Source organism: Panicum virgatum, chromosome 2K (genome assembly GCF_016808335.1).
Source record: "Panicum virgatum strain AP13 chromosome 2K, P.virgatum_v5, whole genome shotgun sequence".
Classification (NCBI taxonomy): Eukaryota; Viridiplantae; Streptophyta; class Magnoliopsida; order Poales; family Poaceae; genus Panicum; species Panicum virgatum.
In genome coordinates this window covers 57,524,930-57,548,571 of record NC_053137.1, presented here as the reverse complement: position 1 = coordinate 57,548,571, position 23,642 = coordinate 57,524,930, and the positions used below count along the sequence as shown (strand labels likewise).

At 47.8% G+C, this 23,642-nt stretch overlaps 3 protein-coding genes across 8 annotated transcripts; 2 read left to right on the top strand and 1 right to left on the bottom strand.

Annotated features, from left to right (window-relative positions):
- The first annotated feature begins 5,764 nt into the window (after window positions 1-5,764).
- On the top strand, window positions 5,765-9,893 carry LOC120688992 (probable protein phosphatase 2C 62). Its single transcript, XM_039971338.1, has 5 exons — window positions 5,765-6,099; window positions 7,598-7,849; window positions 8,285-8,570; window positions 8,806-8,960; window positions 9,295-9,893. Exons 1-5 carry the CDS (start codon window positions 6,061-6,063, stop codon window positions 9,433-9,435), a joined length of 873 nt encoding a protein of 290 aa, XP_039827272.1. The 5' UTR covers window positions 5,765-6,060; the 3' UTR covers window positions 9,436-9,893.
- Window positions 9,894-10,330: 437 nt separating this feature from the next.
- LOC120688974 (WD repeat-containing protein 74-like) lies at window positions 10,331-14,519 on the top strand. 3 transcript variants are annotated; one of them, XM_039971324.1, is made up of 12 exons: window positions 10,331-10,484; window positions 10,580-10,695; window positions 10,796-10,825; window positions 10,910-11,046; window positions 11,198-11,374; window positions 11,492-11,555; window positions 11,649-11,756; window positions 12,343-12,496; window positions 12,980-13,069; window positions 13,209-13,264; window positions 13,408-13,465; window positions 13,934-14,519. In XM_039971324.1, the coding sequence occupies exons 1-12, from the start codon at window positions 10,403-10,405 to the stop codon at window positions 14,350-14,352; spliced, it is 1,491 nt and encodes a 496-aa protein (XP_039827258.1). In that variant the 5' UTR covers window positions 10,331-10,402; the 3' UTR covers window positions 14,353-14,519. The 3 variants fall into 3 exon arrangements, with proteins under 3 accessions (XP_039827258.1, XP_039827253.1, XP_039827263.1); XM_039971319.1 differs by having other exon boundaries at window positions 13,925-14,519; XM_039971329.1 differs by lacking the exon at window positions 11,649-11,756 and having other exon boundaries at window positions 13,925-14,519.
- An 888-nt stretch (window positions 14,520-15,407) lies between these two features.
- LOC120688952 (filament-like plant protein 3) lies at window positions 15,408-21,291 on the bottom strand. Of its 4 annotated transcripts, none has more exons than XM_039971293.1 (5): window positions 20,957-21,291; window positions 20,205-20,457; window positions 18,004-18,187; window positions 15,994-17,915; window positions 15,408-15,852 (listed from the first exon to the last, which is right to left on the bottom strand). In XM_039971293.1, the coding sequence occupies exons 2-5, from the start codon at window positions 20,361-20,363 to the stop codon at window positions 15,637-15,639; spliced, it is 2,481 nt and encodes an 826-aa protein (XP_039827227.1). In that variant the 5' UTR covers window positions 20,364-20,457; window positions 20,957-21,291; the 3' UTR covers window positions 15,408-15,636. The 4 variants fall into 4 exon arrangements, with proteins under 4 accessions (XP_039827227.1, XP_039827236.1, XP_039827229.1 ...); XM_039971302.1 differs by having other exon boundaries at window positions 20,253-20,457; window positions 20,957-21,187; XM_039971295.1 differs by lacking the exon at window positions 20,957-21,291 and adding an exon at window positions 20,624-20,860.
- Window positions 21,292-23,642: the final 2,351 nt, after the last annotated feature.

Here is a 23,642-nt window from a genome sequence, read left to right as displayed (position 1 = left end):
TCCGGATGCGGCTTGGGCCGCCTGCAGGCGGCTTGGCTTGGCCTATTGGCGCGGCTTGCGGGAGTTTGGCCTGGCCCGTTCGGCCCGGCCTGCTGTGGGCGGCTTGCCAGGGGCCCAAACCCGGCTCGGCTATAGGGCAGAGGGGCAGTTAGGGTTCCACCCAAACCGCCGCCTCCCCTGCAAACCGTCGCCACCCCTTTGCCGATTCGCCGCCGCCACCCAGTGGGCACCCCGCGCGGCGCCCCTTGGTGCTGCCGCCGCCGGCAGGCATGAAGTGCCGCGCGCCATGCGCGCGCCACCTCTTCTTCTCCCCTTTCTTCTTGTCCGTGCCGCCCCTTCATGCGCCGGCCGCCGACCGGCATCCGGCCTCCGCCGGCCATTAGGTGTCGGAGGAGAGGCCCAGCGCGGCTGGGTCCCACGTGCCGCGCCGGATCCCTGGCCTGCGGTCCGTGGCCGCCACACGGCCGAGGGTGCGTGCGGGTGAGGAGGCCGCGGATGTCGAGGAAGGTGCGGCCGCCGCGGATGGAGATCCTGGCGCCCCCGATGTCGCTGATGCGGCAATCGTGGAGGGGCCGTTGGAGTTGTAGAAGGGCGGAGCGCCCCAATGAGCTGCCCGTGTTCCGACGATGAAGCTTGGGTGTGTCGCCATGGTGGTGCCGCCGCCGTTGGCGCAGGGGCCGGCATGAAGGCCAAAACCGGCGTTCCCGGACGTCGCCGGTGACGGCGCGACGACGTTCCTCTCGTCAACGATGCCGGTCATGTATGGCGGCGTCGCCGTCCCTGTGCGCTCGGAGGAGTCACTGGTGCTACTCGAGGCCGATGCGGCAGGAGTCGAAGTACCGGGCTGATAGCCTGGTGGAGGCACCATAGGAGCAGGCCGATGGCCTGGGCTCCGATGGTGAGGGTGGCCATTGGAGGAGCGGTGGCCGCGAACACCACGGAAACGGCGACCTCGATGGCGACGAATAGAGCAGACGATGAGAGGGAAGACGAGGAAACCGTCTCCAAGTGCAAGAAATTGATGGTCAGTGGAGTCCATACCCAGGGAGCGTGAGGCCGTCTTGTTGCAGGGACTACGGCGAGGAAGTCCGGTGAGGAATTCCGGTGATGTTCTTGCGTTGTCGGCGAGTCGCTCTCTGGCCTTGTTGCCGTCTTCTTGCAGGAACTCCAAGTGTCTGCAGTGGACTTCTTCTTCTTGCGTTCAGGGTGCGAAAAGTCGTGCGGCCGTTGGAACTCGGCGAATTCTAGTGAATAGGCTTTTGTCTTCGTGTGTTGCCCAGTGGAGAAACTACCGTGCCTGATAACGTGTTGAGAATGAAAGTGAAAGTAGAAAGAGAGAAAGAGATTGAATGAATGATTGATCTGTTGTATTGATTGATGAGAAAATTTTGTTTATATACAAGACCAAGAAGGCTGAAGGGACATGCCCCTTCGGTATGGTCCCTTCGGGATGGTCCTCCGAGGTGGTCTTTTCGAGATTAATCACTAATTAACTAATTACAAAAATTGATCACTAATCTAATTTTCTTCACAAAAAAAATGCTCTCAGCTGACAGCTGTTGAAGTATCTATGTGAAACTCCAGATTTCAGATGCCAAATCGGGTACTACGTATTCCTGAGACCTGAAATCCATATCCATCCACATCTATCATCTTGCTTTTTGCAGGCGATCCTGCGGAGTGTGAAACATGGCAAGGGCTGTGTTCACTTCCCTCCAATTCCTCCAAACTTTCCAAACTTTCCATCACATCGAAACATTAAATATAGCAAATGACACATGCATGGAGTACTAAATGTAGGTAAATAAAAAAACTAATTGCATAGTTTTGATGTACGTTGCCAGACGAATCTTTTGAGCCCAGTTAGCCTATAATAAGACAATATTTACCACAAATAAACGAAAAGTGCTACAGTATACTACAGTGCCCGACGTGACTTTTTCTACCAGATTTTTGTGGATCTAAACACAGCCAAGGTAGACCGTAGACAGCAGGAACCAGTAGCTTTTTGCCCCCTCTCCCTCTTGTCCCCACTCGTCATGTCCGTGTCCCAATCAGGGTTAAATTATCCGACCGGTCCGGCCTAACCGCCGGGCTCCGGTTCCGGCTTACCGGACCGGTTAGTCCGGTAACCGGTCGGAACCGGCCAAATGGAGATTTGAATTCAAATATCCCCGTTGAAACGGTTCTGACCGGTATACCGGCCGGATAGACCGCTTTACCGGCCGGTTTGGCCGGTATACCAGTGCATTGGACGGTCCGGTTACTAGATGAATACCGGCCGATTATTCTGGTATACCGGTCGGTTTGGCCGGTATACCGGTCGTTTCGAGAAATTTTCCGGCGCTTAAAAAATGGATCCCCGGTGTGAAATAAAAGGAAATTTCAGCATTAGCTATGCACATTTTAATGTAAATGACCTTACCAAAGCAATAATTTATAATCATGCATACAAATACAATAGTAATAAGCGTGCATACAAATACAGAGTCATACACACATACACATAAAATGAAAGTTCAACGTAGGAATGGGAAGACCCCCATTTGGGACGCGGTTTGGTATTCGGCGGTGGACATCAAAGCGATACCTCGCACTCTAAGCAGCTCAGCCTTGTAGTGTTGCCAAGTTTGGCCCGTCCACGCCGATGTTGTCTGCCATTCCTGAACTAACATAGTATAAAAATGGGGGTCTTCCCATTCGTACACCCATCTCGTCGGTGGCTGCATGCTGATGTCAGGAATGGGGTAGTGAAAAGAGTGCCTGGAATCGCTGTAGGAGGAAGAAGAGTGTTGTGGACTGTCATAGTCCGTCGGTCCACCAGTTCTCCTCTGCGAGTGCGGTACTCCATGGTCGGTGTCCTGAGTAGCATGTGTGAACTGAGTCTCCCCTGCAATCAACCAAATTTCATAATTAGTAGTCAATACTCATAGTCAGAAATATGTGTCTATATATATCTACAATGTATACATGTGAAACGAACACCACGAGCACCACCACTACCACCAGCAGCAGCATGAGCACCACTACCACCACCTCTAGCATCAGGATCAGCACCGTCACCATCATCACCATCATCGGCCGAGCTGCTATCCTTGGACTCCTGATACGGAGGACTACGCTCACCTTTGCCATCATCAGTCTCGGTGTCGCTGCTCACTGGTTTTGCTGTTTCTTTGCCTTTTCGACGCTTCGGGTCACCCTTCTTAGGCCCCTTCTGCAACTTTCTCTTCCCTAGGTGAGTGTCACCTATATTTTGACGTGCCCAATCGCTGATGGAATCATTCCCCGTAGCCTCACGTAGATCTGACATGTTTATTTGATCTCTGACAATATGGGATGGGAGAGGGATGTCGCCGTCATCATCATCCTCGTCCAGAACTGGAGCCCAGTTAGATCTACCATATTCCATCCATTCCCGCACCGGATTTTTCTCATCATAGAAAGAAAGATGGGCCAGCTGGTCAATGAAATCACCTTCTACACGCATAAGTGGGCCGGAGACCTCCTCAAGTCGGAGACGAAGGTTGTAGTTGACATAGACAAGCTTATTAAGTTTCTTGTGCATTCCACTTGACCAACTCACCACCGATTGCATTCCTCATCATTGTATTCAACTGACCATGATTGTGTAACCAATTTGAAATTCGCTTACACTGCTTGATGATAACACCATGCTCAGGCCTTCGAGCTATATCCTTCAACATCAAATTGACGGTGTGTGCTAGACAAGGTGTCCAAGCTATGTGATCATACACGTCACTTAGTAGTTCCTTGCATGCTTTTTTGTAGTTCGAGCCGTTGTCGGTGACTACGTGCACGACATTCTCCGGTCCAATCTCTTCCACCACCTTTCGAATGTCCGGCAATGGAAGACATATTGTTTAGTAACATGACAAAACATACACAATGTCAATGGAACATGTTTAGGGACTACCTTGATCAAATATGCAGCATCTTGAGTTTTTCCAGTCGCATCAATAGACTTATGGAACTACATGACCCCATTGCAATATATCAAAAATTTGATCACACTCATCCTCGTCGGACCAGTCCATGAATCACACATCAACGTGATGCCAAATAAGGGCCAGTCTTTCTGAAACTTTACGTACCTCGTCTTCAAGTCTTGCTCATTCTGATCAAGGTACTTGCCATCAATATCCCGTCCAGTGGGTGATGCGATACCTTCACCTGCAACCATATGAAAATCATGAGATACAAGAATGGAAGCTCATAGGTATCATTGCAATGAAAGAAAACTTACCCCACTTCTGTGTCTCTCTGACCGCGCTGATAAAGTATGGACTGTCAGCCTGTCTTCCAGGTACTCCTGCAATATGGAAAAACTTTGACCAAGCTTTATCAATAGCTTCCTTTGCGTTCTTACCCTTCTGCGTCCAGGAGCCAGTATCAATTCTTGGTTGCGTCATTCCTCTTCTCCCACCAGCTGCCAAGTTATAGTCCTCCACCCCAGGACTCTCCCTCTGCGAAGTCGACCTTCGAAACATCCTCTGCATAACATTCCCCCTCGTCGAACCACTACCCCTCCACGCTCATATGCACCTCCTCTCTGTTCAACCCCCATCAGAACTCTGCTTCCGCTCTCGATAGATCTATGGCACGCTGCACCTGAGCCTCCTCATCTTCTTCATCACCGGGATAGTTTCCCTCCGCTGCAGCCTTCTCCCGTCTCAACCTCTCTCGGGCCCGGTCAGCAGTTGCCTTCTTTGCCCTATCCAACTCACGCTGAAAGAAGTCCCGCACATCAGGTGGCACATTCCTGCAATGGACCACCTCCGCCCCGCGGTGAGCTAAATGTTGCTTCAATCTTGTTGCACCACCTCCTCCTTTCTGCGTACGACAATAGTTGCATCTCCATCCGGGATAAAGATTTTCACCATGTTCCCATACAACATCTCTATCTCTCCCAGACATTTTCTACCTGCATAAATGGACAACAAAAACATCTCAATCAGATAAATAGAATCCTAAATCCTACACCTAAATCTTACCTAAATCCTAAATTAGTACACCTAAATCTTACTTAAAACCTATAACTTTTCAGCCATACACCTAAATGTAACCTAAATCCTAAAATAAATCATCTAATATTCTAAATCATACACCTAAATATGCCCTAACCAAGCATTCTACTCAAAAATTTTGAGCTCTTACCTTCTCTCCCGGTCGGGTCGGTAACCGGCGACACCGACCAGTATACCGCTCCTCCCGACCGGTAAGCCGGCCACGCGCACCGGTATGCGCCGGATCCGGGGGGGGGGGCGCCGGTAAGCCGGCCAAACCGAGCGGCCAACCGGGCTCGTAGGACGGCTAACCGGCCGCGGGCGCCGGTCGCCTCCTGGGGGACGGCGGGGTGGCGGACAGCGGGCGGATGCGGGCGGATAGGCAATGAATGTTGGGTGCGACCCCCCTGTGACAGAGAACCCTATCTAAGCATGCAGGCCACCATGGGCCTTAATGGGCCTTCGTGTTTTTTTTCTTTTTTGAATTTACTTCAAAATTCCTCAAACTAGGCTCAATGAACGAATTTTTGAGAAAATTTTACATCATTAGATTCTTCGCACCGTGTAGTATTTTTAGGAATTTTCTGGAATTTTTTCATTTTTTTGAATTCAAATTTGAATTTTGAATTATGGCCGGTTTCATATCAGCCAGTTCACAAATCGGGCCGGTCCGATTTAACCGGTAAAACCGGACCGGTTACCGAGGGTTTCGAAAACCTTGGTCCCAATCTGCCCCAGCCGGCCAGCTCCAACCTCAGGTCAACCGACGATCCAAGATCCAGCCGCCTCGCTCCTCTCGCTTCATACAGTCCAGCAGCCCCCACCAGGCCACCACCACCAACCCACCTCCTTCAATTATAAACCTATAAAATATTATCATTGACCCCAAGCTGATCCAAGAAACGACCAGTTTTGGTGGGCGGGATCGAAGGAAGGAGTGAGTGAAGGGGAACTGAATCCCAAGAAACCCATTTCTTCTTCTGCTACCTCAGGGCAGTAGCTCTGAATCTCGGGGCTTTCGGGTAGGAGACCAATGGCTGGCAAGGAAATCTACCACAAGGTGAAGGACAAGGTAATAAGAAATCGAAGAGGAGGAGGATTGTTGCTTCTTTCGCTTATGGCATCCCTTTTCCTTGCTTATTGATTGTCTCCTGGTTTTGCTATATTGAGAGTTAGGTTTATCATTGTTGCGTAAGCTTCCTTTTCTGGTCCTTGCACCAAGGTATGGGGTGCCGAGACTTGAGAGGGTCAACTGACCGATTCATTAGGGTGATCCTGATTCTCTGATTGTCTGAGAAGTGATTCTATATCTAAAAATAGTTCTCTTTTATTCTCTAGCATAAGCTCTTAAAATTAGGATGGAGAATCACTTTACAGAATAAACAGAGAATCACTTGTCTCTGGAAAACTGTTTGGCAGAGCTCCTGCTGGAGTCGTCATAGAATCAGCTCTAGGAGCTCTGCCAAACTATGCTGCCAAACACACCTTAGATTTTCATGAGAAAATTTGGAGCGATGATGATCCAATAGTTGGGGGACTCACTGGAGCCATGCCCTGGAATCGGGGTTTTAGGTGCATCTTACATTGGAGTCATAGTTTCACTTCTTGAATGGTTGGATTGATGATATACTGTATTTATTGATGATATTTGAAGTAAAAAGAGGCAAAAAAATTTTTTTGGTTCAGCAGCATCACCTAAAAGAGTGAAATTGGCAATCTGCGTGAAGCTGGTTAGTTTTTGTGTTAAAGAGAAGTTTGTTTTAAGGGATATGATTTTGAGGGCTGGTGCTCTGGAATAAAGTGCAATCAGAATAACAGAAGGTTAAAAGTGGAAGGTGTAATTTTCTTGTGGCAAAGCCAAAAGGCTATAAAATTTGTGAAAATGTTGGAGTTCTGATTTGTGTTTCATCATTTTGTTAGTGGTTAAAAGGGAAAAAAATTCCTTGTACTGTTTGTAGCCAAAGTGAAATGAAAGCATATAATGCACGTCAGACAGAGCTTTTCAATCTGTTGCCACTTGACCCTAATAGCAGAGCAAAAGCTATTAGTCAAAGCTTATGTATCTTTGCTTGTTTGTATGGATTTCCTACTTTGTTTGCATCATTTGGAACTTGTTTACCTACTATTTTAATTTGGAGAACATTTGTCAGACTGTGGTCCTGGTTATTTCCAAACTATTTTAAGAATTAAAAGAGCTTGTTAACACTGGGTGATGGAGATAGTTAAGTTGACATGCCTATGGGTGCGCCTAAGCATTTATTTAGCTTTGTCATGTAAATATGTTCTATGGAATCTGGATGCTACATCGTGGCTATATATTGTTTGCAGTTTGCTTGAAACAAAGTAAAATCTATAGTTTACCAGAAACAAATAGACCAGGATCAGAATGGACCGAATTTTACAAGAATTGGATATGTGGAATTACGCTTACTGCTAGGCTATGTGTACTCTGCTGGTATCATGTTTTCATGCATGGGTTGGATGTCCTGAACATGCTCGTTTTATGTGCTCTGCTTAATGTTGTGTTGATACAGTACAATTTGACATGGGAGTATGCATTTTTTTGTCAGGTCAAAGATGCTTTTAGTTCATCAGGACCAGAAACAGGGAAAGGCAAGACAAAGTTATCAGGCAAGCGAGTCAAGCATGGTTACCATCTAGTGAAGGGGAAATCTAATCATCCAATGGAGGACTATCTAGTGGCAGAGTACCGGCAAGTGGGTGAACATGATTTGGGTTTGTTTGCAATATTTGATGGTCACCTGGGACACACTGTTCCAGACTTCCTGCGGTCCCATCTTTTCGATAACATCGTGAGTGAGGTAATATTCCACTTCAGTTACCTTTTTTTTTAATCTTTCTAGACTCTTAATAATGTCAATTGTATCTTCCATTTGATAGAATTTTCAAATGATGTTAGTATTTATCCATTCTGTTTCAAGTGTTTGTATATGGTAGCTTCATACTTATGACCTATATGTTGAGGGAATGAAGATAATGACTTAACGCGGCATGAATAATTTCTGTTAGTGATGTGCCAAATGCTGATTGTTTTCTATTAAATGATAAAAAAGAGTGTTTAGTGTAGGTTGAAAATGTGTATATACTGGGAATGATGGTAGCTCTGCAACCTACAATTTTCATGCTACAGCCATATTAGGAGCAAGAAAGCAGATGACTTGACGTATAAGTAAGTTGGTATAGTGCAGTTTAAGTCACAATCGTGCTGACTATTTTATTGAATGCTGCCTCCTCAGCCAGAATTCTTGAGTGACCCAAAAACTGCTATCGAAAAAGCGTACCAACTTACCGATGAGAAAATATTGGAGAATGCATCAGAGTTGGGAAGAGGAGGCTCCACAGCTGTTACTGCCATCTTAATAGGAAGTGACAAGTCCGTGAAGCTAGTGGTTGCAAATGTTGGGGATTCACGTGCAGTTATTAGCAAAAATGGTGTGGCAGAGCAGCTTTCAGTTGACCATGAACCAAACATGGAGCGACAAACGATCGAGAAAAAGGGTGGCTTCGTATCAAACCTACCAGGTGAATGATATCTCATCATTGCCTTCCATTGAACTGTATGTTTAGTAAAACTTTCTCATCACGACTTGAGTTTCCCAATCAGATGTTTTCTGATGACTTACGGAATTCGTTCATTAACTGCTTGAGGATGTCACCTGTGCTGACCAGCTAATAACAACTTCTTTTATGTTATAGTGGCATGCATATAATCTTGATCTGTGGAGTTCAATCTGAAACTTGTTTGCTTGCATTGCAGGTGATGTACCACGTGTTGATGGGCAGCTGGCTGTTGCGAGGGCATTTGGAGACCGGAGCTTGAAGAAGCACCTCAGCTCTGAACCATATGTAGTTGACGAAACTATCACTGAAAATTCTGATTTTCTGATTCTAGCAAGCGATGGCTTATGGAAGGTAATGAATATGAATCTCACACAGATTGTTCCTACTGGATTTATGGGGTTAACCTGCAACATGGTGTATTCTGCTAACTCTCCGTGTAACGTTGTATGCCTGTGCATACATCATGAGAGATATAATTTGATTCTGGATGCAACTTATGTGGACCTTGTATCAGCAACACTTGTCGTGAAATTAAGCCATTAAATTTGTTAAGCATGCAGACTGTGATTCGTCTAATTCTTCAGTAGCATTTGCATTATGGATGAGTTGCTAAGTGCCTAGGTCACTTGACATTGTGCTTACCATTTCCAGTGATGATCGTAATGCAAGAATGGCACATGTGCAGGTGATGTCAAACCAGGAGGCTGTGGATGAGATCAAGGACTTCAAGGATGCGCAGGCGGCCGCGAAACACCTGACAGAGCAGGCCGTGAACCGGAAGAGCAAGGACGACATCTCTGTTATCGTCGTCAAGTTCCTGTGCTAGCACAATGTCAGGCTGATGGTCTCCCAATTGTATCTCAGTGTTAATATAAAACTGTCTTATGTTGTCAGGCTGCTGGCCTTCCAAGTAGTGTGGGATATTGTGTTTAGTCTTCCTTCGTTTTGGGGAGACCCCACAAAGGGGATCAACCGATCAAGGCTTGTAAGTTGTAACATATTCACCGTGTTCGGCTGGTGAGTAGGGCTCCAGCCCTACAGTAATTCCCTCTCACACTACTCCAGCCTCCAGCCACCAGCCAGGTAATAGTGTTTTTTTTCTCACACCACTCCAGCTCCAGCCTCCAGCTCCAGCCTGCCGAACGCGGTGATTGTTTGTTAAAGGCTCCAAATAAAGCATGTCATTTCCTTAGTATTTGTTCATCTGACCGAGTCAGATTTTATGGTCCTGTTTTCCGTCAAAAAATAAGTAACTTCCTATCTAATGTTCATCTAATTTTCTACTATCACTCTGTTCGGCTGGTTGTGACTGGTGGCTGGTGCTGATTCGTTGTGAGAGAAAAGAAAAAGGACTGCTGATTGGCTGTTGCTGATTTGGTGTGAGAGAAAAATATTGTTGGTTGGTTGCTGCCAAATAGAGTGTATGTGATTAAATCCCAAAATTTGATATTCAAATCATATCATATCATATAAATTATAATTTCGTGGAGCATTACCTCGCTCAAACAGGCCGGACAAATCCCCGGTTGCCTCCGGCGAGCGTGACTCGGCTGCTGGGTGGGCTCAAGCTCAATGCGACTGGCCTTTTCCCTGGGCCCATTTTCCTTTCCCGGAACCGCATGCTCAGCCCAACAAGCCCGCTCCCGCCGTCCCGCGCCCCCGGCCCCGCGCGGCTTGACGGGCCGGCGGCGCACGGCACGTTGTAAAACCCTAGAAAAGGAACTAGCCCTTCGCTTCCTCCTCCCCCAAGTTCCCCCCGCGCCGGCGAAGCCGAAGCGAGACGGAGTTGGAGGATGCCGCGGACCAGCGTGGTGGAGAGCCCCGGCTGCCCGCCGCTTCGAGCCCTCACCACCGACATCCTTGGCCTCGTCAAAGGTTAGCCTACGGACCCTTCCCCAGTCGGCGTGCACGTCCTCTGCGCGCTACTACTCCTTAGCACTGACCCTACCCGTCTCCCGCTGGTTGTGCAGTCGTCGAGGCCCGCACGAATCCGGCGGGCGCCGCCAAGGTCGTCGAGACATGGGGCGAGCCTGACGCCTCCCGCGCCATCGTCGCTGCCTCCCTCGCCGACCGCGCGGCCGACCCCGTGAGCGTCCCTTTTCCCGCCTCTTTGCGGCTGAGGCTCTATAGATTCACTGATCAACAGGGCGTGCCTCTAATTTGCTTTTGATGTCGCTCTTCTGCAGGTATTGGCTGTTGCGAGGAAGAACGGCGTGGTGAGTAGCTGCTGCTCTGCGGAAATGAGGATCTCATTGCTTGCAGTGTCCCTATTGGTGCATGATTTCGATGATTTCGTGTAGGTTGAGTTGCTGAATCCCCTGAATGGGGATGCTCTGGCTGCTGTCAAGAACGTGGGACCAGCTCCAGATGATGGTGGCGCCGAAGGTGACCCCCTTGTCGCGCTGCACCTTTTCACAAGACAGGCTTCAGACTCAATGTAATTCTGATCCTGTTATTTTCCCGTCTATTGCCATTCTAGATTTCTAGTTTGTGCTGCTCCCCACTTGCATGATTACACATACTTTATAAAATTCATGAACTATTGTGTTTGCGGTGACCAAGTTGTTTGACCCGATTGTGGATAACAGGCTAGGCACATTTATTGCCTGCACAGACAAGGGAAAAGCTTCTATGAGGTCCATCATGAAAGAAAATGCAGCTTCAGGCTCGGATGCTGGTCCATCAACCATGTGGGATGTGTGCAGTAGTGGTAATGTGCAATTTTGCTCAGTGGATCGTGGTGAAAGCTATGCAATGTTTGGAGGGTGAGTTTAAATAACATGAAATGGAGTAATCTGCTTTAGTTAAAAAATCTTATTTGTGACATGAAAGTCTGTTTGCAATTTTAAGTTCCAGAAAGTAACGGTTCCATTTTGTTGTAGGAAAGGTATAGAAGTGAACTTGTGGGATATTGCATCTTGTAGTAAGACGTGGTCTGCTAAATCTGTAAGCACTCATTGACTTTGTTAATTTCTCTCTGATACTAACGCAGCAAACCCTTAGTGTGTTGAATGATTCTCTTTCTTTGTTTCTGTGAAGCCCCGAGCTAATAGTCTTGGTATATTCACTCGATCTTGGTTCACTGCTGGAACCTTCTTGTGCAAGGATGATCATCGTAAAATAGTAGCATGCACAAATAATCATCAGGTAATTTAAGTTTGATGCCTATATATCTTTATATGCCGGTAAAAATTCCTGACAGATTGAACATGTTTTGATTGAATAGCTGATCATGTGCGTGAATTACAAGGATGTTAATACACTTCTAAGTTCATGTGTGTCGGTGTAGGTGCATGCTATATTTCCAATATCTAATATGCCAGGCCCAAAACTTGCTCAAAGCCATACCGCAAATGGACAGGCCTACAAACAGCTACCAACCTGCTTACACTTTAATCCTTGATTTGCATAAAATTGTCAACCTGGATCCATGTTTGTACGAAATGGCATTATATGATAGTATTACTTGCATTAAAGCTTCCAATATGGTGGGACTATCCTTCACAAAACACTTGGCTGCTCGGGTGCCTGTTAAGTGTTAACAGACAGGTGTTATACCATTGTAGGATAGACTAAAAGACAATTTGTTGCAATTATGTTATTGCAGTCTTCTAGGCAGTAGATTAGCAAGGCAGGCTCTAATAAAGAAATTGGTATCTCCAGTTCTCCATATTTTTTAATGCAATGATGATGATACTGGACACATTATGTGAATGGTGTTTAACTTTTTCAGGTCCGGTTATATGATACTGCATTGCAAAGACGACCTGCAATCTCTGTTGATTTTAGGGAGGCACCAATCAAGGCAGTTGCTGCTGATCCTAATGGACATGATGTCTATATCGGTACAGGAACAGGGGACCTGGCTTCCTTTGACATGAGAACAGGTATCATAAGTTGCTATTTGTTATCTTCTGCTTACAAACAGAATTGAAAACTTGATCATATCTTCTTTCTTTAGAATGTTATGTTAGTTTAGTTTCTATTTTTTGCAACTTGCTTTGGATGGTTTGAACTGAAATGCGCCTTCTGTTCTGCTGTTCCTACTTATGTTCTGCTCTACTTATCTGTTTGTTATCTCAGTTATCCAATAATATGCAGATAAGGTGCTCTATTGCAACTAAACCAATGCTGAACTACAAGTCTAGTGGTACATATTGTGGGCAGGATGGAAATGGATTATTATTTGTCAAACTGTTTTTCAGATGGTAGTTCCAGTATAGATATTATCAGCAATATGTTATCAGTAACAGGAAGGAAATTTCTTGATACATGTAATGACTAGCTGAGGTTTTCAGATGTTCATATATCTGTATTGTTAAAACTTAAAAGAATCATATGTGCAAAATCAACTTTTGCCCCCTTTTCAGGAAAATTGCTGGGATGCTATATTGGCAAATGCAGCGGAAGTATTAGATCAATTGTTAGGCATCCGGAGCTACCTTTGATAGCATCTTGTGGTGAGGCTACCTCCAGAGAGGCCTGTTTCTGTCCATTGGGGATGCTTTGGTTTCACTGGGCATTCTGGATAGCTTCTGTTACAATTTAAAACATCAAGTCAGAGTTCTGGATAACTCAGGATATTGTCCGTCTTTGTAGGATTGGATAGCTACTTACGTATCTGGGACACAAACACAAGACAACTGCTTTCTGCAGTAAGAACTGCTTTCATAAAATTCAAGCACATCTTGGAGTTATTTTTTCTTTGCTGCACTGCAAACTGATTTTGGGCCTCATGACTTGTTCGTAGTGCATGTTAGCTATTTCTATGGTTAACTTGTCTCGTTTTCTTGTGCAGGTCTTTCTGAAGCAGCATCTTACAACTGTGGTTATTGATTCACATTTTTCTGTGGAAGGTTAGTATCTATTCTCAACAGTTGTAACTGCTTCCAAATGTTTCATATTCGTTGCATTTCATGCTCCCTCAACCCTGAAGAGTGCACTTCTATTTTGTCATAAGTCAAAGTATCGACATTTATGACACCAGTATGAAAATATATTTTATGATGAATATAGTGATACTTATTTGGTATCATAGATATTAGTACTTTTTTGTATAAACTTGTCAAACTTTTGATGGTTTGACTTGGGACAAAGCTAAAAGTGCAGTCTTTATGAGGTAGAGGGAGTAGTTTTGATTAAGTTTAACATTAGGCAATGTTAATCCTGGATAATATAGTGGTTATGAGAGCGGCACTTTATTTTTCTCATCATTAGAACAAGAAAGCCAATAGAACTGAAAGGGCAGTACTCATCAAATTGCATTTCCTCCAAGGACATCTCGGTGGTCATATGCTAACACTGTTATGCTCTAGAGCCTGTAGAGACAAACTCCAAGCAACCAGAGTTTTTGGTGGAGGCTGAGGCTGAAATCCGAAAAGAAAAGAAGAAGAGTAAAACAATTGAAGAGGATGAGGCTGAGGCTGCAGTCCAGAAAGAAAAGAAGAAAAAGAAGAGTAAAACAGTTGAAGAGGATGAGGCTGAAGTCTGGAAAGAAAAGAAGAAAAAGAAGAGTAAAACAATTGAACAGGATGAGGAGCTAGTCGGAGTGGTTGATGATAACAATAGTGAAGGTGAAATGTATGCCAGCAAAGAGAAGAAGAAGAAGAAGAAGAAGAAGAGTAGAACAACTGAAGAGGACAAGGAGCGAGACAGCGATGGTGAACTGTGCACTACCAAGAGAAGAAAATCTGGAGAGAGAAGCAAATGCATGAAGAAAAGCAAGAAACAGCATATCGCCTAGGACTAGTATCTTTGGTCTCATACCTGCCTCACTTAATTTTGTAGAATCATGCATTTTTTTGAGTTGTAGATTACTGATCCCACTTGAAACTCTGCACGAGGGGATTTCATCTTCCACTCTTATACTTCTTAATTATTAATATGAAAAGGGCGGAATTGTTGCATATACGTTATTCGCCTGATTGCCACTTGAAACTAAAGCTTTGCTCCAACAAAGCTTACTAGTTGAGATTGAAATCAGACTGCCCTCAAGAAGCTAAGAGATGCCTCCTATCATCAACTCCTCTTCTGTCTCCCTCCAGCTCTTTGTATTTTGCCTAAGTTCAGGACCTAGGATGGCTAATAGGCTGCCCGTGCAATAGATCGCACCCTATGTTGACTGGTTGCCACAATGAAGTGGATGGCACTCCTTGACCGCCGGTGATTCGTCTCAGTGGGCGGCACATAGTTCTTGGGAAGTAGTGAAATGCTATTGGATCTTTATTTGAAATGTCAAGTATTTATAACCCAAAGGAATACTAGAGCCCCGATTAGCATAGCTTTAGCCTTCAGCTTCTCCTAAAAGAGCTCCTGAAGCAGCTTCTCTGATGAAGCTGAAGTTATTTTTAATATCGTATGGTGAAACCCGAAAGAATACTAGAGCCCCGATTAGCATAGCTTTAGCCTTCAGCTTCTCCTAAAAGAGCTCATGAAGCAGCTTCTCTGATGAAGCTGACGTTATTTTTAATATCGTATGGTGAAACGTGGGCCTACAGGAGAAGCTGAGCGAATCTACGATTTCCGGCTCCTCCCTAGTGTAAGTCGGAAACAGCTTCACCAGGTACTTTGTGGATGAAGCTGCTAGTAAAAATACTCGTTTGGCACAGCTTAGTATGAAACTGCCCATGAAGCTGTGACAAAGGGGGCTGCTGGCTGCTGCCATCATGGTCATCTGTCCCCACATGTTCTCTTCATTCAAAGTTCCTTATCTAGGCAATGAGCGTTTAGTGCAACGCTAGCTTTGTTTTTTTTTTGTGTAAAATATTATTAACTATTGGGGAGTGACCGCACGAGGAATGAGATAGAGCCTGATCACATTTCCAAGGGACAGGGAGATCAAAGATAATCTTCAATATAAGTTCCCTCAAGGCTCATCACCAACTCTATAAACAGCTTTCCTTATGAACATTTTTGCTCACTTATAGACTATTAACTTAACTCTATATGACGTGTGGGGAGATCATGGCAATCTCATCAAGCAATCATGCGGCAAAAGCCAAACAAAAACATCCACTTGCCACGAGGATCATGTGACTGCCAAATAGCCAATCTGCGCAGGATAGCTCGCTGGATGGATCAGCTTCAGATCACCGTCCCAGGTGTCGGCTGAGGCGGCGCCACCAGTCTCGGTTCCAGGTAGGAATTCGTCAAAATCGGCCAAGGATTTCAGTTGGCTGTTCAGTGAAGCTATCGTCTTCTGGCAGTCAGCTAGTTTCCCAGCGGCCTTGGCTAGCTCTTTCTCCTGCAAAAAGGGTCGGGTTTTCATGAGCCGCAACACCACTGCAAGTTCTGAAACTACTGTATCCACTACCATAATTTTATCACGATGCAAGGTAACATAAATGGGCAGTACTAAAATGCCAATTGGTTCTGTAGAACTTACCTTTCTGATCTGAAGATCACTGGTTGTCGTAGGCTTCACTGGCTGGTGACCCAGAGATCTGCTTGGCACTTGTTCTTCCATCTTCAGATATTTTGCTTCAAATTCCGACGATCGCGCCTTCTCTTTGTAAATCTGTTCCTCCAGAAAACTCATCTTCCTGAGTAACTCATCGGCTTCTTTCTCTTTGAGTTCAAAACGAGCAGCCAGTTCCTTCTTTTCAGTTTCAGAAGCACCCAGTGCAGATATGTAAGCCGATGACAAGTTCTTCTGGCTCTCCAGCTTCTTTTCCAACAGGCTGACATTCTCCTTCAAACTCTCAATTTCCGCTTGCCTCGACTGAAGCTGAGACTCCAATCCCACTGTCACTGGTCTCTGTTGCTCCATTGCATCCTCTAGCATTTTAGCCTTTTCATTCAGCTTAACAATCTCTGAATTTGCAGACTCCAGCTGGGTTCTAAGCTCATCTCTGTGTTTACCCAATACCTCCATTTCTTCGCACCGTGTTGCGAGTTCGGTAGACGACGACGCCTTCTCTTCCTGAACTTCCAGCTCCAAGCTACTCACTCTCTTGTGCAGCGATGCAATTTCCTCTCGTGCCGCCGCCAGCTCGAGCTCTACGCCCTTCTTCTTCGCTTCCAGAGCATCAATGCCATGGCATTTCGTGGCGAGCCGGATCGACAGGGCCTTCTCCACCTCCAGCTTCCTCTCGAGCAGAGTGATCTTGTCATTTAACTTCTTGGCTTCGGACCGCGATGCCTCCAGCTGAGCGCTTATCTCCCTCTTCTCCGCTCCCAAGGCCTCCATATCCTGGTACTTGGCTGCGAGCTCCAGCGTCAGTGCCTTCTCCGATTCGAGCCGCTCCTCCAGGATGCGCCCCTTGTCCAGCAAGTCCGCGATCTCGGCGCGGGCCAGCTCAAGCTTACCCTCAAGCTCGCTTCTCTTGGCCTCAGCGGCTTCCACCTCGGTCCCCATGGCGTGCTTCTCGCCATTGGCAAGGTTCAGCTGCCGCTGTAGCTCAGCTGATTTCTCCTCGGCCACCATCACACGGTGACGGCAAGTCCTCAGCCCACGCTGAGCCTCGTGCAGCGCCTTCTCCCTCTCGGCCTTCTCGGCGGCCACCTTCCTGACCTTCTCCTCGAGCTTCGCCAGCCGCCCGCTCGCATCCTCGACGGCGGCGTCGCCTTTCGCCAGATCGTTCGCGGAGGCGAGCCTCTCCATCTCGAGGAAGTCGTCCATGACGCCGATGTCCACGGCCGCGAGGCTCGCGGTCCTGGTGCTCGCGCTGTTCTTGTCGTCCTTGAACTGATCGAGCTCGGTGATAAGAGCCGAGGCCCACGAATCGGAGCAGTCCGACTGGCAGTCCGTCACCGACTCGGCGCAGGCCGAGCTCGGAGAGCGCCTGAGCTCGACGTTCATGGACGGTCGCCGCGCCGCGGCCTGCAGCCTCCTGCACTCGGCTTGGAGCTTGGCCACCTTCTTGATGCCCTCCAGCTGCTGCTTGCTCGCCGTCTCCGCGGCCCTCCGGTTGAGCTCCTTCTCGATCGTCCTGAGCTCCAGCTCCTCCGTCTTGGAGAGCAGCTGCACCTTCAGAGCCGAGTTCTCCTTCTCCAGGGCGGCCAGCTTGGAACCCGTGTCGCCGTCGGTGGCCACCGAGCGCTCGGACTTGGCCTCCAGCCTCGCCGTGAGCTCGACGATGCGCAGCCCGAGGTCGGTCTTATGGGACTCCCATTGCCGGGCCTGCTGCGCCAGCGCGTCCTGCACCGTCTGGTCCTGCTCTTCCTTTGCTCGCCGGAGTTGCCGGACGCATTCCTTCAGGGCGCCGTCGAGGTGCACGAGCCGGTCCTCCAGCGCTGAGTTCTTGTCCGTTGCAGCGTTCAGCTGCGTCTTCAGTGACGCGATCTCCTTCTCGGCCTTCTCCCATCCTAGTACAAAGGAATAAAGTCAAAATTTGTTGGAACTTTATGTTCAGAAAACTGCAAATCTCCGATTCACTGTTGTGTTAGTCCGTACCTAGAACAGCCTCCTCTGCAACTTTGGAATGCTGCTTCACGAGATCATCCTTGGCACGGATATCCTGAACCACGGATGACAGCCTCTCGCTCAACACCTTCACTTTTACATTGCTGTCGTCCTCAAATTCCTTCGACGAGATCTCCGGTGATCGCGTCGAATTTGGAGAACTCTTGGCAGTATCCTGATCAAGAACCCAAAAACTGTCAAACATCTTGCAGATTAACTTGCTCATTTTGCAGAAACTGGGGAGAGGATTCAAAGGAATGTGATTCAAAGAAACTGCAGGTTAACACCTTAACTACCCATGATTTTGTTCTGAAGCTGTGAAATAGTATTATGCTTGGAGCAATATTACACAACAGTGAGATGGTTGAAATGTCTGCAATGCAATAACAATAAGCTGTACGAGAACTCGAGAAGCATGAGAAAGGTCTGGGTGTGTTTAGATCCCACAAAACCCCCCCAACATCCAAACTTTCCATCACATCAAAATCACATCGAAACATTAAATATAGAAAATAATTCATGCATGGAGTACTAAATGTAGGTAAATAAAAAAACTAATTGCATAGTTTTGATGTACGTTGCGAGACGAATCTTTTGAGCCTAGTTAGGTCATGGTAGGACAATATTTACCACAAACAAACGAAAAATGCTACAGTGCGCTACAGTGTCCGATGTGACTTTTCGCATCCCTTTTCCCTCCATCTAAACACAGCCTCGATACGCACGGCATGGTACTTTGGCGAGACTAGGCGAGACCATGTTAGCCTATAGCCTAATGGCTCTCAGCTACAGCTTTCAGCACACATCACCATTCCATAAATCCCAATTACTCAAGGAGAACTTCTAGAGGGCAGGGGCACGCAGTACTTGCATAGAGTGTTAAAAGCTCCTACTGACATTACCATGGACACGGAGGAGAATGGAAGCTCCGGTCAAAGAACAGGAGCAATGGCGCCTGGTACTGATGCACTGCCCAGCGCAGGACCAGAGCTGGAATAAAGAGAGAGGGGCATCTTGATTGCTCCGTGCCAGCACCCAGAAGCAACAGGATGAGCGGCAGCACCCAGAAGCAACAGGATGAGCGGATGAGCCATTTGGGTTGGGCCAAAGGCCATGCCACGGACACGCAGTGAGGCACATGGAATGGCCGAACGGCCAGCCAGCCAACCAACCAAGAGATTGCATCCTGTTAAGCTCAGCCATGATGGTGTCAGAGGAAAAGCGAGTCCCAACCAACACCTACGTCCTCGTTGTCCATGGGCAGGGCCGGCAGCGGCGAGGCCAGGTAGGGCTTGGCTTTCCCTGGCATGGCATGGAAACCACCAGGACAGCCTCGGTCGCGGGCTCGCGGCCTACTCTACCCTCCCACAGTGCAATCAGGCAGTGGCCTCCTACGGCATGGAATTTCTCACATGATCATGAACAGGGAGATCTGGTCAGCATCGTTCATCTGCTTGCTGCCCGGCACAGCAACGCAGGAGGAAAGAATGGGAAACTGAATCTTGCTGGCCCTCGGCGCCATGTGGGCGCATAGGTGATGAGTACGGTCGGTGTGCTTTGGCCAAAAATGATTGATGTGCTGTTTGGCGGTCTACGCCGTATTTCGCGCAATTATCCTGTTTTTGGCAGACAAGGAGTTTACGCCCATACAGAATTGCCGAAACATCTGAAGGTACAAGCTCCTGTAGCTCACTCACAGCGTCAGGATTCAGGGGCCATGAACAGCAGGGAATTTGTCCAGCCGTCCAGGGATAAATTGACCCGTCGTCGGAAATCCCGGTCCAACACTATCGGAGCATTGGGGTTTTGGAGAGTTTGTGCTGCAACTTGATGCCTTGATGGTAGATTACCAGGCTTCAGAGAGAGGCCCTACGGATCTGGTGCTGGATGAAACCTCACATGCACTGGCACTGCACATGCTACGTGACCTGTTAACTGAAGGATTGCAGGGCTCTGAAAGTCAAATGAACGCCCTGCAATGCTTGCTTGCAGTTCACTCCTAGACTGGGTATTATTCTTCTTCAATGTGAAGACTGACACTGTTGTCTGATTTACACCTCTCTTCTCCCAGAACTCATCTAGCATTGACTACATAATGAGTTTCCCTATGTTTTCTTCCGAAATTGGGTGTAGCATTGTATGGATGCAGAATTCAGAACATGAGCAGATGAATTATGAACGTTTGTGCATACTGTGAGGCTTGGTTTGGTTGAGAAGAAAGGCCACGAGGAACTGGGCACCTGCTCGTCAGTGACAGTGAGCCTCTCGGATGCTGAGGAGGCCGAGGTCTCGGTCTCGGCAGGGCTCCTGTCCGTCGACTTGCGCCGCCACAGCCAGCTCCGGCGGTCCATCCTCCGACTCCGCTACACCACGCAATGCCGATCCCTCCGTGCCCGTCTCCTTTCCTCCCTGTTACAGCGACCTCCGGAAGAGTTGATGATCGCTCTAGAAAATCAAAAGGGGCAAAAGTTCAGCCAGACCTTCAAGAACAATCAGTGAACACAAGACAAGAAGCCGGACCTTCAAGAACACAAACTTAAACGCAATCCAATTCTAATGGTGATCCAATCAATTCATCTTCAAATTTAATAACACAAATTCAATTGCGCACCAGTTCTTATGTTCATGTGTGTCAGTGACTCAGTGTGTGCGCCCTTCACACTACTGCCGATGAATCGTCATCGATCGTATTCACCTAGACACCCTCACCCGTCGATCGGAACCGAAATTGCATCCGCAGAAGAACCAGAATCACTTCACTTGGGTTCCCAGGAAGAAACAAGCCAAAATATCACACAGAAACGGCGCAATCCAGCGACCAGACCACCGCGCACAAATCGCGAGAAGAAAAAAAAAGGAGAAGGAACAGAGGAAAATTATCCGAGAACAGAGGCAACTCCAATCCAAGGAACTGAAGAGAAACAGAAGCGGGAAGGAGGCTCACCACAACCCCGTGCGAGGCCGTGACCCGCGAGGACGAAGACGACGGCGCCCGCCCAACCAGACCCGGGAACCAGGGCGGCCGCCCCGCGCCTTCCGTTTCGCTTCCGTCACCGCCTCCCCGCTCCTCCCCCTCCTCCTGCTCAGCGCGGCGCACGAAGCGCGCCCCCGATGCGATTGCGAGGGGGCGGCATGTCTCCACTGCGGTTGCTTCCGAGATTGTCACACTCACACCGCACCACGCCGCACCGCACGGGCCCTTTTAAACCGCCCGTCCGCTCGGACAGGCCGGCGGACAGAGCGACAGAGATAGAAAGAGGGGAAGCCGTGGCCGTTTCAGGAATGGAGGCTTCTTCGCTGCGACGCCGGCCGTATCGGCAGTCGTGCAGGCGAGTGCGCTGTCATAAATTTGCATGTACGCATACTGTCTAGCGTCTACATACGCATACAGACAGCTGCCTCCTCTGTTTCTCTCGTTTTTTTTTCAGGGCTCGTGTTGGTGTTTGCACGGTGGCCTGAACGTCTTTTTTTGCTTTTATATACATACATATACATATACATACACTGTACGTACATATATAAGTTAGAAGATTTTCGGTATGGTGGGCAGACCTTACGTTCATAAAGATGGCAAAGATATTTTAGAAAAAAAAAACATTTGTTCAGAAGTGTTTGGTTTGATGGTGCGTATTTACTTTGACAGGATGGGGCACATGACAGTTTTATGGCGAATTATTGTGTTCTCTACCATTTTTTAAGTCCACGTAGAAAAAAAAAACAAGATTCAATAGTGTTGATGTTTTTCTTTTCTTTCTCATTATTAAGCCGCCCCACTTAAGATGCCGGATACTGTTCGTAAACATATTCAGGAACATAGGATTTGTATATTACCGATGAACCAAAATATTCCTTCAAAATAAAGTCCCGTGAAATTAATCGTCATATGATCACTGAAATTCGCGAGATTATTGAATTCTAGATGATTGCAGTATGCCATCATACAGTGATTCTGTATATGCCCATCAAAATATTTTGTCGTGGTGTGTAAACCCACAGCCGGGTGGCGTAGTGCACCCGCCTAAACCCAGAGGGTGAGTACTCGGGGGTTAGCTAGGATTAGCCCAATCTCGGTGGAAGAACGCGATGAACACAGCAGGTTTAGAGTGGTTCGGGCCGCCGGAGCGTAATACCCTACGTCAATTGTGTGTTGTATTGCTTGCGCTCTCAAGAAGTTGAGAGCAGGGTTGTTCGGAGTGAAAACGAGCTTGTGTTATGAGAGTCTTGGCGTGCCTGAAGTGTGCAGCGAGCGCCTCCCTTTTATATCTCAAGGGAGGTGCGTACCTGGCCGTTGAGTCCCCGACAGGTGGGCCCAATGATGTAGTATAAAATGACATACTGTACAGACATTATGGCATTGCAGGTGACGGAGATCTCATTCCTGGATTTTCTTGCTCTACCCGTGGGAATCTTCCGTCCGGCATAGCCATGCCCTGTCTTGTCGAAACGGCGCCAGGGTGTAGCTTGCGGTGTTGCTGCAGCGTAGCTGAACGGGCCGTGTAGCTTGCGGCGTAGGCGGTATGATGAAAAGGTGCCGTGCCGTCGTATCCATTTAATGCGGCAGACGGGCTCTGCGTGGATGCGGCGCATGTGGCTGCACTGTGTACCTCGGTAATATGCGGTCTACAGTGAGGCCTGACAAAAACTGCCCCGCGTGCCGCGGCGGCAGAGCACGCCTCAACCACCCGCATTGAATGCGGTGGGTGGGCGAGTCTTCCAGCGGAAGACTCGTGTCTGCGCCTGCGCCTGCGGGACACGTGGCACTTCCGGACCCCGCCCCGGCGGTATGTTGGTTCTACGCGCGTGGGAGGTCCGGACGTACGCGGGGAGGTTGGGGGTCCAAGCCCTCGGCTGTTGCGCACGGAGCTTCCCCTCCTCAGGGACACGTGGCGTCACCGGACCCGTCCCAGAGCGGGGAGCGGGTCCGGGGCCGTTGGCCCAGTGAGGTAAGAGCCTGACCCGTTGGGCCCGGCTGCTCCGCCCCTTATGCCGTAGTTACTGATGACTACGCGAGTCCTGCCTTACTGCAGTAGGAGTGGGTATTCCTGCTACAGGGTAACGACACATTTACTATTCCCTAGATAGATTTGGTGACTGCTTTTCCACTTGCACTGCCAAACAGAAGAGAAACATGTTACTAGCTACAGCAAATACTGCCATGAGAAATCGAGAATAATGGCAGTTGTGCAATGGATGTGCACAATCAATTTCAAAACTCTGGACACTATTATCATTGCACAAACAATCGAGTCATGGGGATGGCAACGTCAACGATGGGCAGGTGAACCCTTCTGCACAGCGAGGGCGACACGCCGTCTCGCGCTGCGGTACGGCCGGCAGGCAAATATTTGCAAGTCGCCACATGATCGAGCAGCATTTTTCCCCCTTTCGTTGTCTTGTACAAGCAAGGTGATTGGTGCATCTCATTTTTTTGCAACAAGACACCCCAAAGAAAAAGATGCTCGAGATAAATTTGTATTTCTGTGTATATATATGGTTAATATTACTTATATATATGACAGAGAAAACTGATGAATGCTGAGGTCGGAGTCGTCAGGTTGGCATTTTGTGGGGGGGCTCTCTGAAAGCGCCCTGCAGCTGCAGGAGGAGGAATTTTATTATTTTGGGAGGAA